This window comes from Camellia sinensis, chromosome 7 (genome assembly GCF_055761805.1).
Source record: "Camellia sinensis isolate YWXY chromosome 7, ASM5576180v1, whole genome shotgun sequence".
Taxonomy (NCBI): domain Eukaryota; kingdom Viridiplantae; phylum Streptophyta; class Magnoliopsida; order Ericales; family Theaceae; genus Camellia; species Camellia sinensis.
This window is the reverse complement of record NC_138967.1, coordinates 129049886-129076911: the sequence shown is the minus strand read 5'-3', so window position 1 is coordinate 129076911 and position 27026 is coordinate 129049886. Positions and strand designations below refer to the sequence as shown.

The 27026-nt window shown below is 36.5% G+C and overlaps 1 protein-coding gene across 1 annotated transcript; it reads left to right on the top strand.

The window, feature by feature from the left end:
* Window positions 1-1814: 1814 nt before the first annotated feature.
* On the top strand, window positions 1815-12664 carry LOC145796092 (uncharacterized). The gene is made up of 4 exons (XM_082881096.1): window positions 1815-1903; window positions 2940-2942; window positions 11033-11261; window positions 12488-12664. Exons 1-4 carry the CDS (start codon window positions 1815-1817, stop codon window positions 12662-12664), a joined length of 498 nt encoding a protein of 165 aa, XP_082737222.1.
* Window positions 12665-27026: the final 14362 nt, after the last annotated feature.

The following is a 27026-nucleotide window of genomic DNA, read 5'->3' as shown; positions in this document are numbered from 1 at the left end:
TGTAGGTGACGAGCAGGACGGCGGCGACGCCTAGATGTACTTGCCATTTGTATTGGATTTTGCACTTTTGCAGCATCTTGAAGATTATGCTTCTTGGTTGTATTTCATTGTATTCTTGTATTTGATGGCTGAGAAGCCTTTTGGTCAAGATGTATTTTTGTACTTCATTTTGTTGTATTAAAGCTATGTAATGATGTATGCCATTCCATTTAACTTATGCACTGCTCTTATGGACTACCTAGCTTTGAATTTATTGCTTCCGCATTTGTAAGCCCCATACGTATACTCTGTTTGTGTGTGAATTTTGAAAGTTGGCCTTCGGTAATCTCGGATTACTGGCCATCACGGCACCATTCTACTAGGGGCGGAATGGGGTCGTGACAATCAAGTACAAAAATAATATAAATTTATTATTTTGCCCTTCTTTTAAATTCATAAACAATATAAAAAGTACAATTATGACATTGATATTCTCCAAAAAATGTACTATCAAAGGATAATTTTGGAAAATTAACTTTTTTAAAGTGCAATAATTGTACTACCAAAAAAAGTTGGATTCCCCAAAAGGGACCATTATTTTGGGATGGAGGGAGTAGTAAACAAGTACATTTTATGCCTATCTTAAAAAAAAAAAAAAAAAAAAAATGTATTGTACTTTATTCATTGAATTTTATATTGTGGACTTGTAATTCATATACTTTCATATTTTTTTCTTGTGATTCATTTAATCCTTTTGGATGTGTATAACTCATTTACCCATCATATTAGAGTATCATATTTGAAAAAAGTACACTAAAGACTTTTTTAGTGTCACATCATACCCGTCACGTTAGAGTATCACATTTAGAAAAAATATACAAAGAGTTTTCAATTTTTTTAAAGTGTTACATTATACCCGCCACGTTGGAGTGTCACATGTCACGTTTAGGAAAAGTACACTAAGGAGTTTTTAATTTTTTTTAGAGTGTCACATCATACCTGTCACGTTGTCACGTTTGAGAAAAATACACTAAGGAGTTTTTATTTTTTTTTGAAGCGTCACATCATACCTATCCTGTTGTCACGTTTGAAAAAAATTACACTAAGTAGTTATTATTTTTTTTGATGTATCATATCATACATATCATGTTATCACGTTTGAAAAAAGTAGAGTGTCACATCATATCTGTCACGTTGTCACGTTTCAGAAAAGTATGCAAAGGAGTTTTTAAATTTTTTTGAAGTGTTACATCATACCAGTCAGGTTGTCACGTTTGAAAAAAGTATACTAAGGAGTTATTATTTATTTTTTTGAATTGTCACATCATATATGCCACATTGTCACATTTGAAAAAAGTACAATAAGGTGTTATTATTATTTTTTTTTTGAGTAAAAATTTTGAAGTGTCACATCATACCCACCGCGTTGTCACATTTAAAAAAAGTGCATTGTGAGTTTTTAATTTTTTTTGGAGTGTCACATCGTTAGAGTGTCATATTAATATCTGTCACGTTGAAATATCACATAATACCTATCACATTAATAAAAGAGCATAACTGTCTATCAAAACACTATCAAAATAAAATATCAGACCACACAAAAAGAAACATTTTACTAATATGCTTTAATAGATTAATAAAAAAAATTTAAAACTAATTCAAGTACTTATTTATGGAGTGTGATATATTGGTAAATATCTCTATTTTATTTTACTAACATAAAGAACTCTATTCAACTTTCAAAGACCAAGATCCCCTCTTCCTCCTATATAACATGACAATAAACTTAATCTTCACATCAAAAACCAGAAAACAAAAACCAGAGAGAGACAGAGATGGGGGTTATGATTAAGCTAATAGATGCAGTTCTGTTTTTCTTCTTCTTGGTGTTGATTTTAGCAGCTCCAGCTTTCGACGCACAAGTGTGCTTTTATAGCGATTCCGGGTTTTACCCCTTGTTGTACAGTGATCCGGACTTAGTTTCGTGGATGTTAGCAGTTGTTTATATCTTGTTTACGTCCTTTCATACTTTGTATTTGAGTTATAGGATGTGTTGGGTAGGTTTGTTACAGGTTGGGAGTAATTGGGAGCAAATGGTTGCTGCCCAGAATTTTGGTTCTTCGCTCAAGCGAGACTTTTGTCACTCGAGCGAGCTCTGTGTTTTAGATCCTTCGCTCGAGCGAGAGTTGAGTTTTGTGTCTGGTGGCTCGAGCGAGAAGTATTGTGCTCGAGCGTGCGTCTGCGTCTCTTTTTGACCTGAGAGCTGTGTTTCTTGGGCTAGGCAAAATGTTGATAATATATCCATGTGGTGCATTTATTTTCTGTTTAGAAATAACTGCTTTGGGCTATCGGTGGAGGATAGTCTTGATTGTTGTAGACAATGCATGATGATTAGGCAAACTAAAACTAATCAATTGGATGTGTCATCGAATATGACATTTGGATTAATACATTAACCTTATGTATTGATTGATTATGTATATGATCTGTGTATATATACATTGTGTGTGTGGGAGGAGATAGGAGATGTACTCCACAGTTTAGAGGAAGATGGGGGATGGACCTCTAAACCTGATGTTTGTGTGACGTTGATACAGCACTACAATGTGTATCAATTGTGGATTATGGAAGTGTTTTTACATGTTTTGATACAGCACTAAAATGTATATCATGTGTAAAGTGTGGAAGTGATTTTTGTTTGAGGTTGTTACAGTACCAAAATGTGTATCTATGAAGTATGAAAAGATTATTATTGTGGGTTGATCTCTCACCCGAATTGAAAATATCGTTAATTAAAGATGTGATCTCTGTCGAGTTATCTGGCCAGGTTCTGAGCCACGTATATGAATGGATTGATAAGTAAAGGAAATGAATTGTAACATGGAATTGTAATGTGATACGAATGGATATATAAGTGTTGACCATCTATCAACTGCTAATCTTTTAGTCATTATTTATAGCTGGTTTATTATGTTTCTACTGGGCTGTGGCTCACCCTTTATGGGACATCATTTTCAGGCACAGGTAGCATGCCACCTCCAAGGACATAGCTTGGGAGGCTAGAGGCGGACAGACTTTTGCTGCTTTACTTTCTTTTGATGTATTACATGTAAATTCAAGCCAAGGGCTTAATATGTATATGAGATAGTACTCATTTCTTGTGACCAAGTGTTGGCTTGGAAAGTTGTAAGCCCATAGGGCGTTTACTTTTGATGTCAACATGTAATACTTTTGTAAGAACTACTCTAATATATAGAAAGATGTTTATTTCTTTTATACTGTAGCATGTCAAGAATGATGGGTTTTATGTATTATTTTGAGGGCGTTACAACTTGGTATCAAAGCGTACCGGGTTTGAATACTTTGGGTACGTGGGAAGTGATTAGTATCACAATGGGTTTGTCTCGCTTGTTAGAGACTTATGTGTGACATTATGTGTTTATTTGATAACATGTTTATGTGACTGCTTGGGTATGGGATTTAGTTTCTAGGATGTTGATTGGATCCTTGGATTTCTGGGAGTCTTGTTGGAAAAGCACTTGATCAATGCTGTTTGTAACCGGAACTCTAGCAACGCCTCGGGACTATCATTATCCGGAAATGAAATTCATAAGTGCTTATGTGTTTATGTGCTTACGTGGAGTGAATTACAGTTGTCCATGCATTAGGACGCGAGTGTTTAGTTTTGGCACATTTATGAATGTGCTAATGTTCTTCGTTACCTTTATTAGGATGTCAGGACGAGGACGAGGACGAGGACGAGGACGAGGACGTGGAGGTAGACGGGGTAGGCGTGGTAGGCAGGAGATGCCTTTACCGGATGATATCCCGGTGCAGCAGGACGGAGTTGGCCAGGCCAATGTGGCCGAGCCATTCGGTCAACAGGCCTTGGGTGCCTTGGCCCGCGGTATAGCAGATGCTTTGAGGGAGTCTATGGGTATTCTCCAAGCTGAGAATCTAGTTCACGCTCCAGTGCAAGCCTAGGTTCAGGCCCAAGTTGTTGAGGCGGGGCCTTCTTTCTTCAAGAGGGAGTTCTTCTGGTCTAATCCGGATGAGTTTATTGGGGATCCGAAAGAGCCACTGAAGGCTGATGAGTGGTTGGAGCAGATGAGTAAGACGTTCGAGACGCTTGGCATCTAGGATGGAGCTTTGAAAGTGACCTTGGCATCTTTCCAACTTAAGGGGGATGCGGGTCAATGGTGGAAGTTCATCAGGGGCCGTATTGGTGGCACATGGGAGGCATTTGTGGATGCTTTCCAGGAGAGGTACTTATCTCCAACTGTTAGAGAGAAGCTGAGAGACCAGTTTTGCCAGCTCAATCAGTTGAGTTTTTCTGTGGCCGAGTTTGAGGCTACTTTTACTAGCTTGTCCAGGTTTGCACCTGAGCTTGTGGCGTCCGAGGAACGCCGTTGCGTTGAGTTTGAGCGGAAGCTGAGGCGTAGCCTCAAGATAAGAGTTGGGGGTTCTATGATCCGAGACTATGGGCGCTTGGTTGATGCTGCAGCCCATATGGAGATCATGATGCAGGAGGAGGAGGGATAGAGAGGCTCCAAGAGGAGCCAGGATGGTCAGGGTGATGACAGGGGACAGAGGGGTGCTAACCCTCAGCAGTCTCAGGGTGGTGTTGCTAGATCGACCTTTCCAGTGCCGAGTGCAGGCTCGGGGAGAGGCAGTCAGGGAGATTTCACCTGTTACAAGTGTGGTCAGCTGGGCCACAAGGCTTCGGTTTGCCCATAGAAGGAAGGAGGTCAGAGAGCTGCTTCAACTTCAGCTAGACCACAGAGCCAGAGTCAGGGCAGGGGCCAGCCTTTGTCTTGTTATCAGTGTGGTCAGCCGGGGCACCTGAAGAGGTTTTTCCCACAGTTGAGTGCCATTTCAGGAGCGTCTGGTTCTAGACAGACGCAGGGTTTTCAGCCAGCTCAGTCTGTGCAGGCCTCGAGGGCCAATCCGGGAGCTTCGTCGTCCTAGTCTGTGCAGCAGTCGTATGCTCCGAGGGGTGAGCAGGTGGATCAAGGGCCTACAGGGCGCGTGTATGCTGTTACCGCGCAGGATCTTGTACCTGCTCCATCAGTTGTGAGAGGTACTTTCTTGTTTTGCAACTCAATTGCTAGTGTATTGATCGATACGGGTGCATCTCATTCTTTTGTATCTGCTGTATTTGCATCTGTTTTGGGATTGGAGTTGGCACAGTTAGCATCTCCTATTTGTGTAGTGTCACCTATTGGAGGTGAGTTGATTTTGAAACACGGATGTAGAGGTTGTGATATAGAGGTCGCCGATCGTCGGCTTCCGTTTCCTTTTGTAGTGATGCCTATGTCGGGATTTGATGTTATTTTGGGTATGAACTGGCTATCGTCATACCAGGCCGTTATTGATTGCTACCGTCAGAGGGTCACAGTTTGTACCTTGAGTGGAGATTGTTTCCATTTTCTAGGGGATCAGGTTAGTAGTGTATTGCCACCGGTGTATGATCCGCGAGGGCGGAGTGAGCTTAGTGGTCTACTTGCTAGCTTTTTGAGTGGTGAGTGTGGTGAGACCTAGACTGTGTTGTCGAGAGTAGTTTGTGAGTACTCGGATGTCTTTCCCGAGGATCTTGTTAGTTTTTCACCCCATCGAGAGATTGAGTTCTCTATTGATCTAGTGCCCGGCACGGCGCCGATTTCTATGGCACCTTATCGTTTTGCCCCAGCCAACTTAGTTGAGTTGAAGGTTCAGCTCCAGGAATTGTTGGATAAGGGCTTTATTCGCCCAAGTGTTTCGTCGTGGGGAGCACCGGCCCTCTTTGCTAAAAAGAAAGATGGTGCCTTGAGACTTTGTATCGACTACCGGAAGTTGAATCGGGCTACGATCAAGAATAAGTACCCTATGCCCCGTATAAATGATCTGTTTGACCAGTTGAAGGGGTCCCGTTGTTTCTCCAAGATAGACTTGAGATCGGGTTACCACCAGTTGAGGGTCAGGGAGGAGGATATTCCGAAGACGGCATTCCGTACGCGGTATGGCCATTATGAGTTTCTGGTGATGCCATTTGGGCTCACCAATGCACCGGCAGTCTTTATGGATTTGATGAACCGGATATTCCGGGAATTCTTAGATCGCTTTGTGGTCATTTTTGTGGACGACATTCTCATCTATTCACCTTCAGAGGAGGAGCACGAGGAGCACTTGAGAGTGGTGCTCGAGTTACTTAGAACCCATAGGCTATATGCCAAGTTTGGGAAGTGTGAGTTCTGACTAGGAGAGGTCAAGTTCTTAGGCCATGTGGCCTCTGGAGAAGGGGTGTCTGTTGATACATCCAAGACGGAAGCAGTGCAAGATTGGGCACAGCCTAAGAGTGTATTTGAGATCCGCAGTTTTCTGGGATTAGCAGGGTATTACCGCCGGTTTGTGAAGGATTTCTCCAAATTAGCTTCGCCGTTGACTAGATTGACTCGGAAGGTAGTCAAGTTCGTATAGAGTGAGACCTGTGAAAAGTAGTTCCAGGAGTTGAAGGTTAGATTGACCACCGCTCCGGTCTTGATTATTCCGGAGAGAGGGTTGGGTTATGCAGTCTATTGTGATGCCTCACGAGAGGGTTTGGGTTGTGTGTTGATGCAAGAGGGGAAAGTGGTGGCCTATGGCTCACGTCAGCTGAAAATACACGAGAAGAATTACCCTACCCATGACCTAGAGTTAGCAGTAGTGATCTTTGCCTTGAAAATCTGGAGGCACTACCTTTATGGTGAGAGATTTGAGGTGTTCTCGGATCATAAAAGTCTGAAATATTTGTTTACACAAAAAGACTTGAACTTGAGGCAGAGGAGGTGGATGGAGTTTATTGAGGATTACGACTTCGAGTTGCATTATCATCCCGGGAAGGCCAATGTTGTGGCCGACACCCTTAGCAGGAAACCCATTAGTGATGTAGCTTGTATAGCCATCCGGGAGTGGGAGATGTTAGGTGCGCTTGGCAAGTTTGATTTGCTTCTGGGCGAATCCGTTGAGGCTGCGACCTTGTTTTCTGCTGTTGCGCAGCCTACACTTGTGACTCGAGTGTCAGAGGCACAGAGAGATGACCTTGAGGTAGATTCCCTCCAAGAGAAGATCTCCAGTGGGAAGGTTGAGAAGGGTTTGACGGTGTATCCCGACCTGAGTGTGAGATACCGAGACCGTCTGTTTGTGCCGGAGTCTTGCCGAGAGGAGGTACTCCGAGAGTTTCACCATTCACGTCTTGCGGTGCATCCGGGAGGCACTAAGATGTATCGGGATTTAGGTCGCCAGTTTTGGTGGAGGGGCATGAAGAGAGATGTGGCAGTTTTCGTGTCCAAGTGCCTTACTTGTCAGCAAGTGAAGGCCGAGCATCAGAGGCCAGCGGGTTTGTTACAACCCTTGCCTATTGCCGAGTGGAAGTAAGAGCATGTCACTATGGACTTCGTTGTAGGTCTTCCGAGGACTCAGTGGGGTAGTGATGCTATTTGGGAGGTTGTAGACCGGTTGACAAAGTCGGCGCACTTTATCCCTATGCACGTGAGAGATTCGGTAGATCATCTTGCCGATTTATATATTGGGGACATAGTGAGGTTGCACAGGGTCCCAGTGACGATCGTCTCAGATAGAGATCCTCGTTTTACTGCCAGGTTGTGGCAGAGTTTGCAGAGTGCCTTGGGCACTAAGTTGACCTTTAGCATAGCTTATCATCCTCAAACTGACGGGTAGTCCGAGCGTACTATTCAGATCCATGAGGATATGCTTCGGGGTTGTGTTCTTGACTTTAGTGGGTCGTGGGAGAGGCACTTGCCCTTGGTAGAGTTTGCCTACAACAACAGCTTTCAGTCTAGTATTGGTATGGCACCGTTTGAGGCCTCGTATGGCCGACCGTGTAGGTCTCCAGTTTGTTGGGCCGAGGTGGGTGATGCACCTTTGTTGGGTCCGAAGTTGGTAAGGGAAACGACGGAGAAAGTTGAGCTTATCCGTAGGAGGCTTGTTACAGCCCAGAGTCGTCAGAAATCTTATGCCGACCGTAGGAGGAGACCTTTGGTATTTGAGATGGGTGATCATGCCTTTCTAAAGATATCACCTAGGCAGGGATTGATGAGGTTTGGGAAAAGTAGGAAGTTGTCCCCTCGGTTTATTGGCCCTTTTGAGATCCTTGAGAGGATTGGCAAGGCTGCCTATCGTTTAGCTTTGCCGCCGCAGTTATCCGGAGTCCATGACGTGTTTCATGTGACTATGCTTCGGAAGTATGAGCTGGACCCATCGCATGTATTAGATTGAACCGACTTAGAGGTTGACGAGGATGCTTCGTATGAGGAGATACCGGTTCGGGTCTTGGATAGGCGAGATCAAGTTTTGCGAGGCAAGACCATCCCTTTGATAAAAGTTTTGTGGAAACATCACGGAGTGAAGGAAGCCACTTGGAAACGTGAGGTGGAGGTCCGAGAGAAATATCCGGACCTATTTGTGGATATTTGAGCATATGTTGTATAATTTGTTATATTATTGAACCTTAAGAGTATTGAATATATCTTAGGTTGTAAAACATCGTCTATGTTTTGGTTTAATGGAAGTATTTTGGAACTTGCCTTGAATTGGAAGTTTGATATAACATTGCATATTTTAAATGTGTTATAGAAATGGAATTATATCATGAAAATTGAATGTGTTATGGAAATGGGAATGCATGTTGATAATGCAGGTTGAAATATATGTTATGTAATGCCTCTTGACAAGAAATGGAATGACCGGGATGGGTCGAGTTATTGAATATTGAAAGTAACATTGTTTAAAGTAGAGAAAAACTTATTCTTTTAAAAGCTTGCACTTAATTTCGGGGACGAAATTTTTTAAGGAGGGGAGGTTATAGCAATTCCGGGTTTTACCCCTTGTTGTACAGTGATCCGGACTTAGTTGCGTGGATGTTAGCAGTTGTTTATATCTTGTTTACATCCTTTCATACTTTGTATCTGAGTTATAGGATGTGTTGGGCAGGTTTGTTACAGGTTGGGAGTGATTGGAAGCAAATGGTTCCTGCCTAGAATTTTGGTTCTTCGCTCAAGCAAGACTTTTGTCGCTCGAGCGAGCTCTGTGTTTTGGATCCTTCGCTCGAGCCAGGGTTCCTTCACTCGAGCGAGAGTTGATTTTTGTGTCTGGTGGCTCGAGCAAGAAGTATCGCACTCGAGCGTGCGTCTGCGTCTCTTTTTGACCTGAGAGCTGTGTTTCTTGGCTCGAGCGAGCGATGTGTATGTTTTGGGTTCCTTCGCTCGAGCGAGCATTCTTGCACTCGAGCGTGCTTCTGAGTCGCTGACCTGAAGCTTTAAATTGTTGGCTCGAGCGAGGCTTTCTACGCTCAAGCGAGATTTCTTTGTGTCTGGTCGCTCGAGCAACCAAGTCTTCGCTCGTGCAAGCCTGTGTTATATCAGCAGACAGCAGGGGGGAAAACATCACTTTTTCATCTCCTTTCTTTTGGCAAACCCTAGATCCGACTCTCTCTCTCTCTATACTTGTCTTCTCTCTCAGGTTTGATCTATCTAGAGTGAGTTTCTACCCTTAGTCCTTTGTTAAAAAGATAGAGGGTGTCTTGGGCTTTGATTTAATCTGAAAAACTTGGGATTTGGAGCACGTTGGTTTTTGGTCTTCATCTCCGTTTGAGCTCAGACTTCGAGGTAGGGATACCCTACTCCTTCTTATGAGCTTTGTCTTTTAATTTTAGCATTTTGATATGTTGGGAGTTGTTGTGTAATTTTGGAAAAAGATTGAGCCATTGTGTAATTTTACAAAAGATGGGGGTTTTATATATAAACCTATATGCATGTTTGACATAGAGAAATGAGAATTTATGTTGAACTATTGAGAAAAATGGAACCTTAGGGTTGTTATGTTAATTATGCAAAATGCCCTAATTAGTTGGATAAATTAATTTGTATAATTAATTTTGAGAAATGAGGAGTTGAATTGAGAATATTCAAATTGGAAAGATATGAAATTAAAGGGTGTAGTCGGATTCATTAAATCGCTCACCTAGGCAAAATGTTGATAATATATCCATGTGGTGCATTTATTTTCTGTTTAGAAATAACTGCTTTGGGTTATCGGTGGAAGATAGTCTTGATTATTGTAGACAATGCATGATGATTAAGCAAACTAAAAATAATCAATTGGATGTGTCATCGAATATGACATTTGGATTAATACATTAACCTTATGTATTGATTGATTATGTATATGATCTGTGTATATATACATTGTGTGTGTGGGAGGAGATAGGAGATGTACTCCACGGTTTAGGAGAAGAAGGGGGATGGACCTCTAAACCTGATGTTTGTGTGACGTTGATACAGCACTACAATGTGTATCAATTGTGGATTATGGAAGTGTTTTTACATGTTTTGATACAGCACTAAAATGTGTATCATGTGTAAAGTGTGGAAGTGATTTTTGTTTGAGGTTGTTACAGTACCAAAATGTGTATCTATTATGAAGTATGAAAAGATTATTATTGTGGGTTGATCTCTCACCCGAATTGAAAATATCGTTAATTAGAGATGTGATCTCTGTCGAGTTATCTGGCCAGGTTCTGAGCCACGTATATGAATGGATTGATAAGTAAAGGAAATGAATTGTAACATGGAATTGTAATGTGATACGAATGGATGTATAAGAGTTGACCATCTATCAACTGCTAATCTTTTAGTCATTATTTATAGCTGGTTTATTATGTTTCTACTGGGCTGTGGCTCACCCTTTATGGGACATCATTTTCAGGCACAGGTAGCATGCCACCTCCAAGGACATAGCTTGGGAGGCTAGAGGCGGACAGACTTTTGCTGCTTTACTTTCTTTTGATGTATTACATGTAAATTCAAGCCAAGGGCTTAATATGTATATGAGTTAGTACTCATTTCTTGTGACCAAGTGTTGGCTTGGAAAGTTGTAAGCCCATAGGACGTTTACTTTTGATGTCAACATGTAATACTTTTGTAAGAACTACTCTGATATATAGAAAGATGTTTATTTCTTTTATACTATAGCATGTCAAGAATGATGGGTTTTATGTATTATTTTGAGGGTGTTACAGCTTTCCTTCTAAGTTCTTCCTAAACTTCCTCGTTGACCTCAATCTTTGGTTCACAAGCAAGTACGGTGATTACTTGCTCATTGAAAAGCCTTCTTTCTTTGTTGGCCTTATGTGGCTCGAGCTTCTCTTCCAGTGGCCACTTGCCATTGCAAATCTCTATGCTATTCTTATGAGAGGGAAGCCTTGGTTCAATTCTACTTGCCTAGTCTATGGAGTTTTTACTAGAATGGTATTTTCGTTTTTTTTCTTTTTCTTTTCATTTCTTTGTTTGGTTCTCGGGAAAATTTTGTATAATTTATTAGATTGCATTTCAATAGGTGGATTTCACTCTCTCATTTTAGTCGTATTGTTTTGGCATAGTATGAAGCATAGCATTTGACTCAAAAAAAAATAATAATAATAATAATAATAATAATTCACAAATTTCACAAAATAGAATTGGTAAAGAAGATGTTATGTTTGGATTTTATAAAAAATGAAAGAGAGAATTAGCTTTTACTTGATATGATAACTTGAGATTTTATTTAATGTTTTTTTAACTTTTGTAATGATTTCTTTGTGCCTGTTTGGTGCAGCTTAAAAGCTGCTTATTTCAGCTTTCAGCTTAATTTAAGTTATTTTGATGTGTTTGGTTTAGCTTATAACTTATAGCTTATAGCTTTTTGGAAGTCAGAAATCAGCTTATTCTTTGAGTGGGGCAGGAGATGCTTAATTTGTAAGTCAGAAGTCAGCTTATGTTCATAGTTATAAGCTATAAGCTGTTTAGGCATAAGCTATAAGCACTTTCCCACAACTCTACCAAGTAGGGCCTTTATGTCTTGATCATGAAAGTAAATTTAGTATATAATTCTAGTGATACTAATTGGGCATTTTTTTTTATTTTTTTTTTTTAAAGTTTTAAGTTTTAGTGATTATATATGCAAGTGGAATATAGTCAAGACTTTTAAGCAGAAGCCACTCTTTCCATAGCTGTTTCAATTATGAAGATGCGAAAATGCATTTATCTCTGTTAAATTCCAATGACTTGCATGTAATAATTGGCAAAGTCTGGTTTATGGCTAGCCATTTCTTTGAATTTTAAGCTCAAATGTATATACTATATGATTTATATTATTTTATGGTGGCTTTGAACAAGGAACAAAGATATCATAATCCTACATTTCAGCAGGTCCAAACTCCTACCAATGAGTGCATCATGGTTATGGTTTTGCATAAATTTAAAATTTGGATAAGTCACTAATGTAGCTCAGTTACTGGTGATTAAAGATTACTGATTATGCTCCTTTTCTGAATCTTGATGTATTCAGTTACAATCAAATCTTGCTTAAGGTTCAATTTTGTTTTACAAATTATAGGACATGGATGAATGTAATAATGATTAATAAAGTAGATTTAGCAAACATTAGAGTTTGAAATTGGTGTTTGAATCTCTTCTTTATTTTATTCATGCTTCAGGTTACTGTATTAGCGGAGCTGATCTTGTCTTCCAGAATCACAAATGTGTTGATGATGATGTATTTACCTTTCCTGGGTTTTGCAATTTTAGCTATTCTGCGTGGCTTGTTACGATGCTCTCGCCAGACTAAAATGAATGCCGGAGTCCTTGCATTGGGTAGGAAAAAGAGGGCTTGAGATGCAACTCATAACCAAGATTTGGTACAACTGCCTTTCATTTCCAAAACTGCTCATGCCAATTTCTATGTTGTTATGCAAATACCAAAATTTTGGAAGTTGATTTTTTGAGGTGTGTTTGAAGTTTGTAGTACCATTTCTTCAGTAGGCAATGGCATATCACAAAGTGGTCTCACTTGATACAAAATATTTCATAAATGATTTATACAGCTGTTTTGGATATATAGGTTGAAGTAGAGTGACTTATATATTGTTTAATATATTATACAAATATATAATTATATATTTATCATATAAATAAATAAATATATAATAAGCGGAAGCAGCATATATATGAAGAACGATGGGCAGCATATATATGAAGAACGATGGCTTACGAAATCAAAATAAGAACTAGCACAATAAATCACAATAAATTATTTTTAAAATAAATTCACACAGTTATTTAAAAACATTTTATTAAAGGAAAATAACTTACAATTCGAAGAACTGCAAGGATCTTTAATTAAGTACAATGGGAAATCTGGTAAGGCTCTCAAAACACTCTGTTTTTTCTTACAACAATGAGGGAGAAGAAAATTTTCGAATGCCCGAGAGCTTACAATTGATTTACAATTTTAAAGAAAATAAAAAGCAAAACAGTAAACATGTGATTTCTGAAAGCAGCTGGCCGAGCATGCGAAAAGCAGATGCTGTCGGTTGCTTTCGGTGGATTCATTGAATATTTGAACAGTTTTCAACAAAAGTCGACTAAGTGAATAGTGAACAGTAAAAGTGAACAGTAACTTTTACTATTCATCACTTTTGGTGAATTATGGAATCAATATAAATACAAGTTAGCAGCTTTTCTCAAAAGAGTATTGATTGAAGCTAATTTGTATCCATATGGAATCCAAAGTTGATTAAACGAATGGATCCTGAGCATCTTGAAACTCGGGTCCTGAATACTGATTGGTTGATTCTTCAGAGGAATGGATCTGAGCTGAATCGTCTGAACTGTCTGAATCGGTGGATTGAGCTTTAGCTTGATTTAACAGTTGATGGGCTAACTGGATCATGTCTTCTTTGGATGATTGGGCTTTACCTTTGGATCTGCCTTTGGGCTGAACAGGAGGTGGAATGGGCTTTGCTTTGACTGTGGATTTTGATTTGGGCTTAGGTTGAACCGGCTGAGCAGCAATGGCTTTGGGCTTTGATTTGGAGGATTTGGGCTTGGAGCCACTAGATGAGGGGCTTCCAAGGTTGACTGGAGGAAGACTGGGCTGACTTCCTTGAGTAAATGCAGCAGTTGGGTTCTGCTGGGCTTGAGCAAGAGCAGGAGTTGGAGCACATTGATCAGGTGGAAATTCCTCTTGAACAATCTCAAGAATTCTGGGAACATTGAACTTAACCCACCATTTAACTGTGTGTTGGCGGATGATGATATTATCATCAATCCCATAATGCCATTTGAATATCCATGGAATCTTGTATTTAGCAATGAATATGAGTAATAAGGGAAATTGCTTCTGGTGAGTAGAAAATGGGTACACAGAGTTGAAATAATGAACTATATGTTTGAGATCATCAGGAAGGATAGCTGAAATGGCGCCATAGTGAGACCACCATCTCAGAAACCAAGTTGGTAACTCAGATTTGAATTTTTGATCAAATGAGATGAACCAGGAATGACTAAAAGTTTCATTTTGGTACAGGAAAATCTTGAACCAAGCATCAACGTAATCATGATAATTATATGGAATAGAATGGCCAGGTAGATCACGAAGCTGATTAGGATTACCCCATTCAGCCATGGAAACAATGTTGTGAATATAAAGTGAATGGTATAGGATCTTATAGGCATAGGTGCGGTCCTGAATTGGCTTGATTAAGATGGAATGGTGATTGATTAAAATATCCTTGTAATAGGCTAGGGTTTTTTCTGGATGGGAAAGAATAAAATGGCATCCAGAGCCAAAATGGAATTTAGCAATGTCATTGATGGGTTGATTTCTTGGGTGACTGGGTTCTTTATAGAACAGGTTGGTAACATGTGAATTGGTATATTCAGACCGAGATGATTTAACAGGATTAACTGGGAATGGAGTAACTGAAACTGATTGGCTAGATACAAAAGGATCAGAGGCCAATGCAGATGAATAATCAAGGCGCTGAATAGTACCAAGAGTTTGGTAACGGTTAATGAGGTCAAGTGAATAAGAGGGGGTAACTGACTCCAAAGGAGGAGGGACAATGAGTTGATTTGGTTTAGTGGAAGAGGAGGCCAAAGCCTTGGAAGGAGGCCTTGGACGAGACATCTGTGAAATAATAAACAGTAATTAGCAACCAGAAAGGAGATCAAGATAATCTTGATGACAATGTAAACAATTGTAGTTGTGAGCAAGTAAATTGCGGCGAGCTAGAATTTGGTGGTAATTGATGTATTGGGCTCTTTTGGTAGTGGGTCTGGCTGATTTGAGGCGGTGAATGCGATGGGTAAGCTGTTTAATGAGGGTTTTGAAATAGGTAATTCGGGATTTATGGTAAGCAGTAAATGGTGTAGTCATCCCTTACCCCCCTGTAAAAATTCCCGGGTAAGAAAATCAGGGAGGGAATTTTGACAACCAGGGATATAGGTAATATCAAAATCAAAAATACTTAAAATAGCTTGCCAACGAGCAAAAATTTGTTTACTAGCAAGATTTTGAACATCTTTTTCAAGAACATATTTAGCAGATTTACAATCAACACGAAGTAAGAATTTTTGATTTAAAATATCATCTTGAAATTTTTGAATACATAAAACAGTAGATAAAATTTCTTTTTTAATAGTACTATAATTGAATTGTGCTTTATTCCAGACACCAGAATGATAGCGAACAATTTGTTCAGACGATTGAGGAGTAAGTTGCTGAAGTAGAATGCCACCATAACCAATATCGGAGGCATCAGTTTGAATAATTTTGAATGAATTTTCAGTGGGAATACCAAGACAAGGAAGGGACTTGACATATTGTTTGACTTGTTGGACAATAGAAGTATGAACAGGAGACCATGGGGGAGGATTATCCTTTAGCCTATCAAATAGGGGTTGACAAGTTTTCCTAAGATCTTTATAGAATTCAGCAATGTAATTGAGGGAACCTAAGAACCTTTGCAATTGAGTTTTATCAAGAATTTCATCAGGAAATTTGGATGCAAATTCAATGGATCGACTAATGGGTAGGATGGTATTATGATGAATATCATACCCTAAAAAGCGAACTTTAGTTTGAAATAATTTAATTTTGGGAGCAGAAATAACAAGACCATGACTTTTAATTGTATAAAAGAATGCAGTCAAATGTTTTCAATGTTCACTAAGTGATTTGGAAAAAATTAATATATCGTCAATGTAAACAATGGAAAAATGACTAAAAGGGTTGAATATGTCATTCATGATATGTTGAAATTCACTAGGAGCATTTTTTAAACCAAATGGCATGACATTCCATTCATATTGACCAAAGGGTGTATTAAATGCAGTTTTATATCTATCTTTAGGATGAATTTGTATTTGCCAAAAACCACTTTTTAAATCGAATTTACTAAAAATAACAGCTTGACTAAGTCGTTTAATTAAATCTTTTTTATTAGGAATAGGGTACCGAATCCATTCTAAAACATCATTCAAAGGTTTATAATTGATAACTAGTCGAGGAACACCGCGTTCTAATTCAGCATTTTTATTAACATAAAAAGCAGAGCAAGACCATGGTGATTTGCTTGGGCTAATGATTCGATTTTTTAATAAGTCATTAATTTCTTTTTTGCACATTTCAAGTAATTCATGATTCATTTGAATTGGTCTAGATTTAGTAGGGATATGTCGTTCATTAAAATTTTTAATATATGGTAAGGTAACTACATGTTTTTTCCTATGCCAAAATGCAGTGGGTAAAGTGGAGTAAACAGTTGATTCAAGTTTTAATTTAAAATCATTGATTTGAGAAACAAGAACTGGATTAGTTAATTGTTGGTCAATGCGTTTGTGATTTATTTCTTCTTTAAGAAATTTTAAATGTCGAGTCAGGCGGCTAATTTGATGAGAAATAGAACAATCTTTTAATTGGTTTAAGTGTAATAGTTCAGGAGGAGATAAAAATTTGAACGTAACAGGTTGTCCTAAAACATGCGTAGTTATTCCTGTACTAGATGTAGTAAATGGATATAAGAGATATATAAATGGGGATCCTAAAATAATTTTATCAGTCATATTAGTAACTAGAACAAAAGAGGTTTTAAAACATACATTATCTTGGCAAACATGTACTTTGGGTAATTTATATTTGATATGCATTTTAGTACCATTAGCAGAAGTTAATTTTTCTTGACATTTTTCATAATAGGTAGTAGGAAGTAATCCTTCTTGTATGCAATTTAAATCAGCACCAGTATCAATTAAAGCAATTAATTCTAATTCAAAATCATTAACAATTATTTTGATTTTAGAATACCATTTTTGAATGTAAAGTTTATTAATAAGATTTAATCTTTTGTCTTCAGGATCATGAGATTGAGAGGGATCATTATCACATTCGAAATTATCAGGATCAGACCCATGTTCAGATTCGTGAGGGGATTCATGATTTTGGAAATTGTCGAGATTTTTATCAAGCTTTAGAGTAATAATCTCGTCTTCTAATTTTTTATCTTTGTGTTGTAATGCTTTAATGGTTTGTTTAATCTGATTGATCTCGTGTTGTAAATCTTGTAAGGTGATTTCTTTTTGTTTATTTTTAAATCTTTCTAAAGTTTTGGATAGACTGATTATTGGTTTATCAAACTTTGGTTTGGTATCCGAATGGATTAATAGTGATTTTAATTTATCAGTATATTTCAGTTTTAATTTGGGATCGTCTAATTTACTAATTAGATCGATTAAAGCGGATTCTTCTTGAGTAGTTTTGGTGAGGACAGTAATTTGTTTAACTGGTTTACAACAAACATCATTACAACCTATTTTAATATCATTATCAGAATTATCACTAGGTGATTGGGAATCAGATGAAGTATCTGGATGATCAGAAGAAGAAGTACTGCTGCTAGTTTGATTTAATTGAAAGATTTCATATAATTGATTTTTGGAATTATCATCAAGTGAGAGTTGGTTAACTCGGTCTTTTAATTTTTGTTTGTCTTTACATTTATTTGAATAATGTCCTTTTTGACCACAATTATAGCAAGTAACATCTTTAGTTGATTTAGATTTCGGATGGGATTTGGATTTATAGTATTTCTTTTTGGGTTTAGTATAGAATTTATCATTGGATTGAGAAGGTGTATAATGCTTTTTATATTTATTTTTATTGGAATGTTTGTAGGATGATTTATGTTTGGAGTATTTGTGTGGTTTTCTACGAGAGGGTGCAACAGGAGGTAAACCATATTGTTCACAGAAATTGCCTAATTCATATTTAGCCTTATGTTTATCTTTATTAGCTTTCTGAGTAAGTTTAAGGTCAATACACATTTTTAACCCTTCTTTTTGAATAGTGCTAATTATATCACCATATGTGAGATTATCATATTCAATAACACCAGTAGGTTGACTAAGAACATCTCGAATTTTATGGGCAAATAAGCTAGGTAATCCATTAATAAATTTTTCTTTCCAAAATGATTTAGTACAGTCTTCTCGTAACATAACTCTAGAAGTAAATACATCTTTATACCATCTAAAATCACTTAAGGTTGGACAGTTAAGATTACTTAATTGATCATGGATACGAGAATAAATATTTGTAGGGGTACCAATAAAATGTCGAACTATTGTATATATTAATTGATTAATTCCATCAGGGTGACAACATCCTATAGATTCATCAAAAATAGGGAGACCATTGGCATCAGTTTGATTGGCATAAATAACAGAGTCACGGTCTGTTTCAGTGAGATATTTTTCCCACCAAGATTTGAGCATACCAGTAAAACCAGAAGTAAGTAAAGAAACAATTTCAGGTTGAGAATATTGAGGATAATTACTAAGATAACTATTGGCAACCATAGAGAGATGATTTAATTTTTGAAGGATTTGGTCTTCACTAAGACCATCAATATTCCATTCATATAATCTTTTAGCAGAAATAGAAAATTGATTACTAATATTGGTGTCTTCAAATTGGAGGTCAACAGGAGTTGTTTTAGAATACCAGTTTTTGGTATTGTGAGGATTAACTTTGGGATAGTGAATTTTATTCAGATGAGAAGGTTGAAATTGTTGAGCTAATTGATTTATTTCATTATCAGTAGTATCAGGTTCAGATTGATCAAATACAGGACTAAGAGTAGGTTGTTGATTCAAAACAGAAAGACCTTTATCTTTAGATGTAGAAGTATCATTGGGAGTTAATTTAGTAAATAATTGTTCAATAGCTTTGACGGTAGATTGGTTATTAGTAACTAGACTGGTTCGTTTCGAACGATGACTAGGTAGATTAAGTAATGGTTGATCTAGAGATTTAGCAGATTTTGTAGAGTGTTCGTCGAGATTAACTTCTAATTTATCTAATTGTTTACCAATTGTTTTTAAACATTGGTTAGTATAATTATTTTGTTCAATAACTTTTTTGATTTCAGGATCAGTGCCAGGTAACTTAAAAGGAGAGGCTGGGACTTCAGATCCTTGGTGATCAATGATTATATTTTCTAATGGAGGATGATTAGAGCTAACAGAAGTGTTTGGAGAAGTTTTCCATTTATGTTTTGTGATTGTATTAATCTTCTTATAATATTGATCCATATAATCAAAGAAAGATAATTCAAAACCATATTGAACCATAAAATTATACCATTCTCTAGTTATTCGAGATTGTTGAGCAGAATCATATTTAGCTCGATAAGCATGTCGTTTAGACCTATTTTCTTTGGATCTAAAGTCAATAAGTAACGTATCTAAATCAGGAGTGAAATCTTTTTTGATTGACTTTAGATCCAAAGAAAATAGGTCTAAACGACATGCTTATCGAGCTAAATATGATTCTGCTCAACAATCTCGAATAACTAGAGAATGGTATAATTTTATGGTTCAATATGGTTTTGAATTATCTTTCTTTGATTATATGGATCAATATTATAAGAAGATTAATACAATCACAAAACATAAATGGAAAACTTCTCCAAACACTTCTGTTAGCTCTAATCATCCTCCATTAGAAAATATAATCATTGATCACCAAGGATCTGAAGTCCCAGCCTCTCCTTTTAAGTTACCTGGCACTGATCCTGAAATCAAAAAAGTTATTGAACAAAATAATTATACTAACCAATGTTTAAAAACAATTGGTAAACAATTAGATAAATTAGAAGTTAATCTCGACGAACACTCTACAAAATCTGCTAAATCTCTAGATCAACCATTACTTAATCTACCTAGTCATCGTTCGAAACGAACCAGTCTAGTTACTAATAACCAATCTACCGTCAAAGCTATTGAACAATTATTTACTAAATTAACTCCCAATGATACTTCTACATCTAAAGATAAAGGTCTTTCTGTTTTGAATCAACAACCTACTCTTAGTCCTGTATTTGATCAATCTGAACCTGATACTACTGATAATGAAATAAATCAATTAGCTCAACAATTTCAACCTTCTCATCTGAATAAAATTCACTATCCCAAAGTTAATCCTCACAATACCAAAAACTGGTATTCTAAAACAACTCCTGTTGACCTCCAATTTGAAGACACCAATATTAGTAATCAATTTTCTATTTCTGCTAAAAGATTATATGAATGGAATATTGATGGTCTTAGTGAAGACCAAATCCTTCAAAAATTAAATCATCTCTCTATGGTTGCCAATAGTTATCTTAGTAATTATCCTCAATATTCTCAACCTGAAATTGTTTCTTTACTTACTTCTGGTTTTACTGGTATGCTCAAATCTTGGTGGGAAAAATATCTCACTGAAACAGACCGTGACTCTGTTATTTATGCCAATCAAACTGATGCCAATGGTCTCCCTATTTTTGATGAATCTATAGGATGTTGTCACCCTGATGGAATTAATCAATTAATATATACAATAGTTCGACATTTTATTGGTACCCCTACAAATATTTATTCTCGTATCCATGATCAATTAAGTAATCTTAACTGTCCAACCTTAAGTGATTTTAGATGGTATAAAGATGTATTTACTTCTAGAGTTATGTTACGAGAAGACTGTACTAAATCATTTTGGAAAGAAAAATTTATTAATGGATTACCTAGCTTATTTGCCCATAAAATTCGAGATGTTCTTAGTCAACCTACTGGTGTTATTGAATATGATAATCTCACATATGGTGATATAATTAGCACTATTCAAAAAGAAGGGTTAAAAATGTGTATTGACCTTAAACTTACTCAGAAAGCTAATAAAGATAAACATAAGGCTAAATATGAATTAGGCAATTTCTGTGAACAATATGGTTTACCTCCTGTTGCACCCTCTCGTAGAAAACCACACAAATACTCCAAACATAAATCATCCTACAAACATTCCAATAAAAATAAATATAAAAAGCATTATACACCTTCTCAATCCAATGATAAATTCTATACTAAACCCAAAAAGAAATACTATAAATCCAAATCCCATCCGAAATCTAAATCAACTAAAGATGTTACTTGCTATAATTGTGGTCAAAAAGGACATTATTCAAATAAATGTAAAGACAAACAAAAATTAAAAGACCGAGTTAACCAACTCTCACTTGATGATAATTCCAAAAATCAATTATATGAAATCTTTCAATTAAATCAAACTAGCAGCAGTACTTCTTCTTCTGATCATCCAGATACTTCATCTGATTCCCAATCACCTAGTGATAATTCTGATAATGATATTAAAATAGGTTGTAATGATGTTTGTTGTAAACCAGTTAAACAAATTACTGTCCTCACCAAAACTACTCAAGAAGAATCCGCTTTACTCGATCTAATTAGTAAATTAGACGATCCCAAATTAAAACTGAAATATACTGATAAATTAAAATCACTATTAATCCATTCGGATACCAAACCAAAGTTTGATAAACCAATAATCAGTCTATCCAAAACTTTAGAAAGATTTAAAAATAAACAAAAAGAAATCACCTTACAAGATTTACAACACGAGATCAATCAGATTAAACAAACCATTAAAGCATTACAACACAAAGATAAAAAATTAGAAGACGAGATTATTACTCTAAAGCTTGATAAAAATCTCGACAATTTCCAAAATCATGAATCCCCTCACGAATCTGAACATGGGTCTGATCCTGATAATTTCGAATGTGATAATGATCCCTCTCAATCTCATGATCCTGAAGACAAAAGATTAAATCTTATTAATAAACTTTACATTCAAAAATGGTATTCTAAAATCAAAATAATTGTTAATGATTTTGAATTAGAATTAATTGCTTTAATTGATACTGGTGCTGATTTAAATTGCATACAAGAAGGATTACTTCCTACTACCTATTATGAAAAATGTCAAGAAAAATTAACTTCTGCTAATGGTACTAAAATGCATATCAAATATAAATTACCCAAAGTACATGTTTGCCAAGATAATGTATGTTTTAAAACCTCTTTTGTTCTAGTTACTAATATGACTGATAAAATTATTTTAGGATCCCCATTTATATATCTCTTATATCCATTTACTACATCTAGTACAGGAATAACTACGCATGTTTTAGGACAACCTGTTACGTTCAAATTTTTATCTCCTCCTGAACTATTACACTTAAACCAATTAAAAGATTGTTCTATTTCTCATCAAATTAGCCGCCTGACTCGACATTTAAAATTTCTTAAAGAAGAAATAAATCACAAACGCATTGACCAACAATTAACTAATCCAGTTCTTGTTTCTCAAATCAATGATTTTAAATTAAAACTTGAATCAACTGTTTGCTCCACTTTACCCACTGCATTTTGGCATAGGAAAAAACATGTAGTTACCTTACCATATATTAAAAATTTTAATGAACGACATATCCCTACTAAATTTAGACCAATTCAAATGAATCATGAATTACTTGAAATGTGCAAAAAAGAAATTAATGACTTATTAAAAAATCGAATCATTAGCCCAAGCAAATCACCATGGTCTTGCTCTGCTTTTTATGTTAATAAAAATGCTGAATTAGAACGCGGTGTTCCTCGACTAGTTATCAATTATAAACCTTTGAATGATGTTTTAGAATGGATTCGGTACCCTATTCCTAATAAAAAAGATTTAATTAAACGACTTAGTCAAGCTGTTATTTTTAGTAAATTCGATTTAAAAAGTGGTTTTTGGCAAATACAAATTCATCCTAAAGATAGATATAAAACTGCATTTAATACACCCTTTGGTCAATATGAATGGAATGTCATGCCATTTGGTTTAAAAAATGCTCCTAGTGAATTTCAACATATCATGAATGACATATTCAACCCTTTTAGTCATTTTTCCATTGTTTACATTGACGATATATTAATTTTTTCCAAATCACTTAGTGAACATTGGAAACATTTGACTGCATTCTTTTATACAATTAAAAGTCATGGTCTTATTATTTCTGCTCCCAAAATTAAATTATTTCAAACTAAAGTTCGCTTTTTAGGGTATGATATTCATCATAATACCATCCTACCCATTAGTCGATCCATTGAATTTGCATCCAAATTTCCTGATGAAATTCTTGATAAAACTCAATTGCAAAGGTTCTTAGGTTCCCTCAATTACATTGCTGAATTCTATAAAGATCTTAGGAAAACTTGTCAACCCCTATTTGATAGGCTAAAGGATAATCCTCCCCCATGGTCTCCTGTTCATACTTCTATTGTCCAACAAGTCAAACAATATGTCAAGTCCCTTCCTTGTCTTGGTATTCCCACTGAAAATTCATTCAAAATTATTCAAACTGATGCCTCCGATATTGGTTATGGTGGCATTCTACTTCAGCAACTTACTCCTCAATCGTCTGAACAAATTGTTCGCTATCATTCTGGTGTCTGGAATAAAGCACAATTCAATTATAGTACTATTAAAAAAGAAATTTTATCTACTGTTTTATGTATTCAAAAATTTCAAGATGATATTTTAAATCAAAAATTCTTACTTCGTGTTGATTGTAAATCTGCTAAATATGTTCTTGAAAAAGATGTTCAAAATCTTGCTAGTAAACAAATTTTTGCTCGTTGGCAAGCTATTTTAAGTATTTTTGATTTTGATATTACCTATATCCCTGGTTGTCAAAATTCCCTCCCTGATTTTCTTACCCGGGAATTTTTACAGGGGGGTAAGGGATGACTACACCATTTACTGCTTACCATAAATCCCGAATTACCTATTTCAAAACCCTCATTAAACAGCTTACCCATCGCATTCACCGCCTCAAATCAGCCAGACCCACTACCAAAAGAGCCCAATACATCAATTACCACCAAATTCTAGCTCGCCGCAATTTACTTGCTCACAACTACAATTGTTTACATTGTCATCAAGATTATCTTGATCTCCTTTCTGGTTGCTAATTACTGTTTATTATTTCACAGATGTCTCGTCCAAGGCCTCCTTCCAAGGCTTTAGCCTCCTCTTCCACTAAACCAAATCAACTCATTGTCCCTCCTCCTTTGGAGTCAGTTACCCCCTCTTATTCACTTGACCTCATTAACCGTTACCAAACTCTTGGTACTATTCAGCGCCTTGATTATTCATCTGCATTGGCCTCTGATCCTTTTGTATCTAGCCAATCAGTTTCAGTTACTCCATTCCCAGTTAATCCTGTTAAATCATCTCGGTCTGAATATACCAATTCACATGTTACCAACCTGTTCTATAAAGAACCCAGTCACCCAAGAAATCAACCCATCAATGACATTGCTAAATTCCATTTTGGCTCTGGATGCCATTTTATTCTTTCCCATCCAGAAAAAACCCTAGCCTATTACAAGGATATTTTAATCAATCACCATTCCATCTTAATCAAGCCAATTCAGGACCGCACCTATGCCTATAAGATCCTATACCATTCACTTTATATTCACAACATTGTTTCCATGGCTGAATGGGGTAATCCTAATCAGCTTCGTGATCTACCTGGCCATTCTATTCCATATAATTATCATGATTACGTTGATGCTTGGTTCAAGATTTTCCTGTACCAAAATGAAACTTTTAGTCATTCCTGGTTCATCTCATTTGATCAAAAATTCAAATCTGAGTTACCAACTTGGTTTCTGAGATGGTGGTCTCACTATGGCGCCATTTCAGCTATCCTTCCTGATGATCTCAAACATATAGTTCATTATTTCAACTCTGTGTACCCATTTTCTACTCACCAGAAGCAATTTCCCTTATTACTCATATTCATTGCTAAATACAAGATTCCATGGATATTCAAATGGCATTATGGGATTGATGATAATATCATCATCCGCCAACACACAGTTAAATGGTGGGTTAAGTTCAATGTTCCCAGAATTCTTGAGATTGTTCAAGAGGAATTTCCACCTGATCAATGTGCTCCAACTCCTGCTCTTGCTCAAGCCCAGCAGAACCCAACTGCTGCATTTACTCAAGGAAGTCAGCCCAGTCTTCCTCCAGTCAACCTTGGAAGCCCCTCATCTAGTGGCTCCAAGCCCAAATCCTCCAAATCAAAGCCCAAAGCCATTGCTGCTCAGCCGGTTCAACCTAAGCCCAAATCAAAATCCACAGTCAAAGCAAAGCCCATTCCACCTCCTGTTCAGCCCAAAGGCAGATCCAAAGGTAAAGCCCAATCATCCAAAGAAGACATGATCCAGTTAGCCCATCAACTGTTAAATCAAGCTAAAGCTCAATCCACCGATTCAGACAGTTCAGACGATTCAGCTCAGATCCATTCCTCTGAAGAATCAACCAATCAGTATTCAGGACCCGAGTTTCAAGATGCTCAGGATCCATTCGTTTAATCAACTTTGGATTCCATATGGATACAAATTAGCTTCAATCAATACTCTTTTGAGAAAAGCTGCTAACTTGTATTTATATTGATTCCATAATTCACCAAAAGTGATGAATAGTAAAAGTTACTGTTCACTTTTACTGTTCACTATTCACTTAGTCGACTTTTGTTGAAAACTGTTCAAATATTCAATGAATCCACCGAAAGCAACCGACAGCATCTGCTTTTCGCATGCTCGGCCAGCTGCTTTCAGAAATCACATGTTTACTGTTTTGCTTTTTATTTTCTTTAAAATTGTAAATCAATTGTAAGCTCTCGGGCATTCGAAAATTTTCTTCTCCCTCATTGTTGTAAGAAAAAGCAGAGTGTTTTGAGAGCCTTACCAGATTTCCCATTGTACTCAATTAAAGATCCTTGCAGTTCTTCGAATTGTAAGTTATTTTCCTTTAATAAAATGTTTTTAAATAACTGTGTGAATTTATTTTAAAAATAATTTATTGTGATTTATTGTGCTAGTTCTTATTTTGATTTCGTAAGCCATCGTTCTTCATATATATGCTGCTTCCGCCTTATGGTATGATAAATATATAATTATATAATAAAATATTAAATATATTATTTTCGGGCTGAGCAAGGCTACACATTTGAATACATTCGGCCCATTTATTAAATGTGCCTAAAATATTGGTTCACCCTAGCCTTACGTGCTAAACTATCTTTTCAAGTCCTAAAAAAATAGAGTTGAGTTGGGTTGGGCGGATTGGGCAGCTAATAGGTCAATGCCCACTCCTATCTATGATAGTGTCCTTTCTTTTTTTTTTCAAACTATTTTAGAATCAACCAAGTTAAAAATATATATATAAGAAAAATTGTTTATAAATCCATTGATGGGTGTGCACAGTATTAAGTCTAAGAATTTGTATGTTGTTGGTGATAAGGATACATTTATTAAATTATATATTGGTGAGGACAAGACGCGTGGCCAATTAAGTCATAGATTTGCCAGAAGGTTGTGCATAGTTTTAAAATCAGTTGTTTAGAATGTGAGATTCACTGTTTGTGAATTTCATGTGATCCAATTCTGAGTTCAAAACTCTTATTTAATTCCTATTTTGTGTTCTTGAGAGAAGTCTGCAAACAAAACACTGGAGGGAAATTTTTTATTTTTTATTTGTAAGAAATTTAATTAAAATTATTTGTTAAAAGACAAGAAGAATACACTATTTTAGCTATAGTGTTGCATAAGCACCCTGCCATTTAGGCATTGTTTGTTTGGGGGATGACTTTGGGATTTGATATTTTTAATAAATTACATAATTCAATCAAACATAATTAGAGTCTGGACTTCTAATCCACATGGACATGTGTTATCTTCCATATAGGAAAGGTGAGATAGGAGATTGAGGAGAAGGTTGGATTAATTTACTAAAGA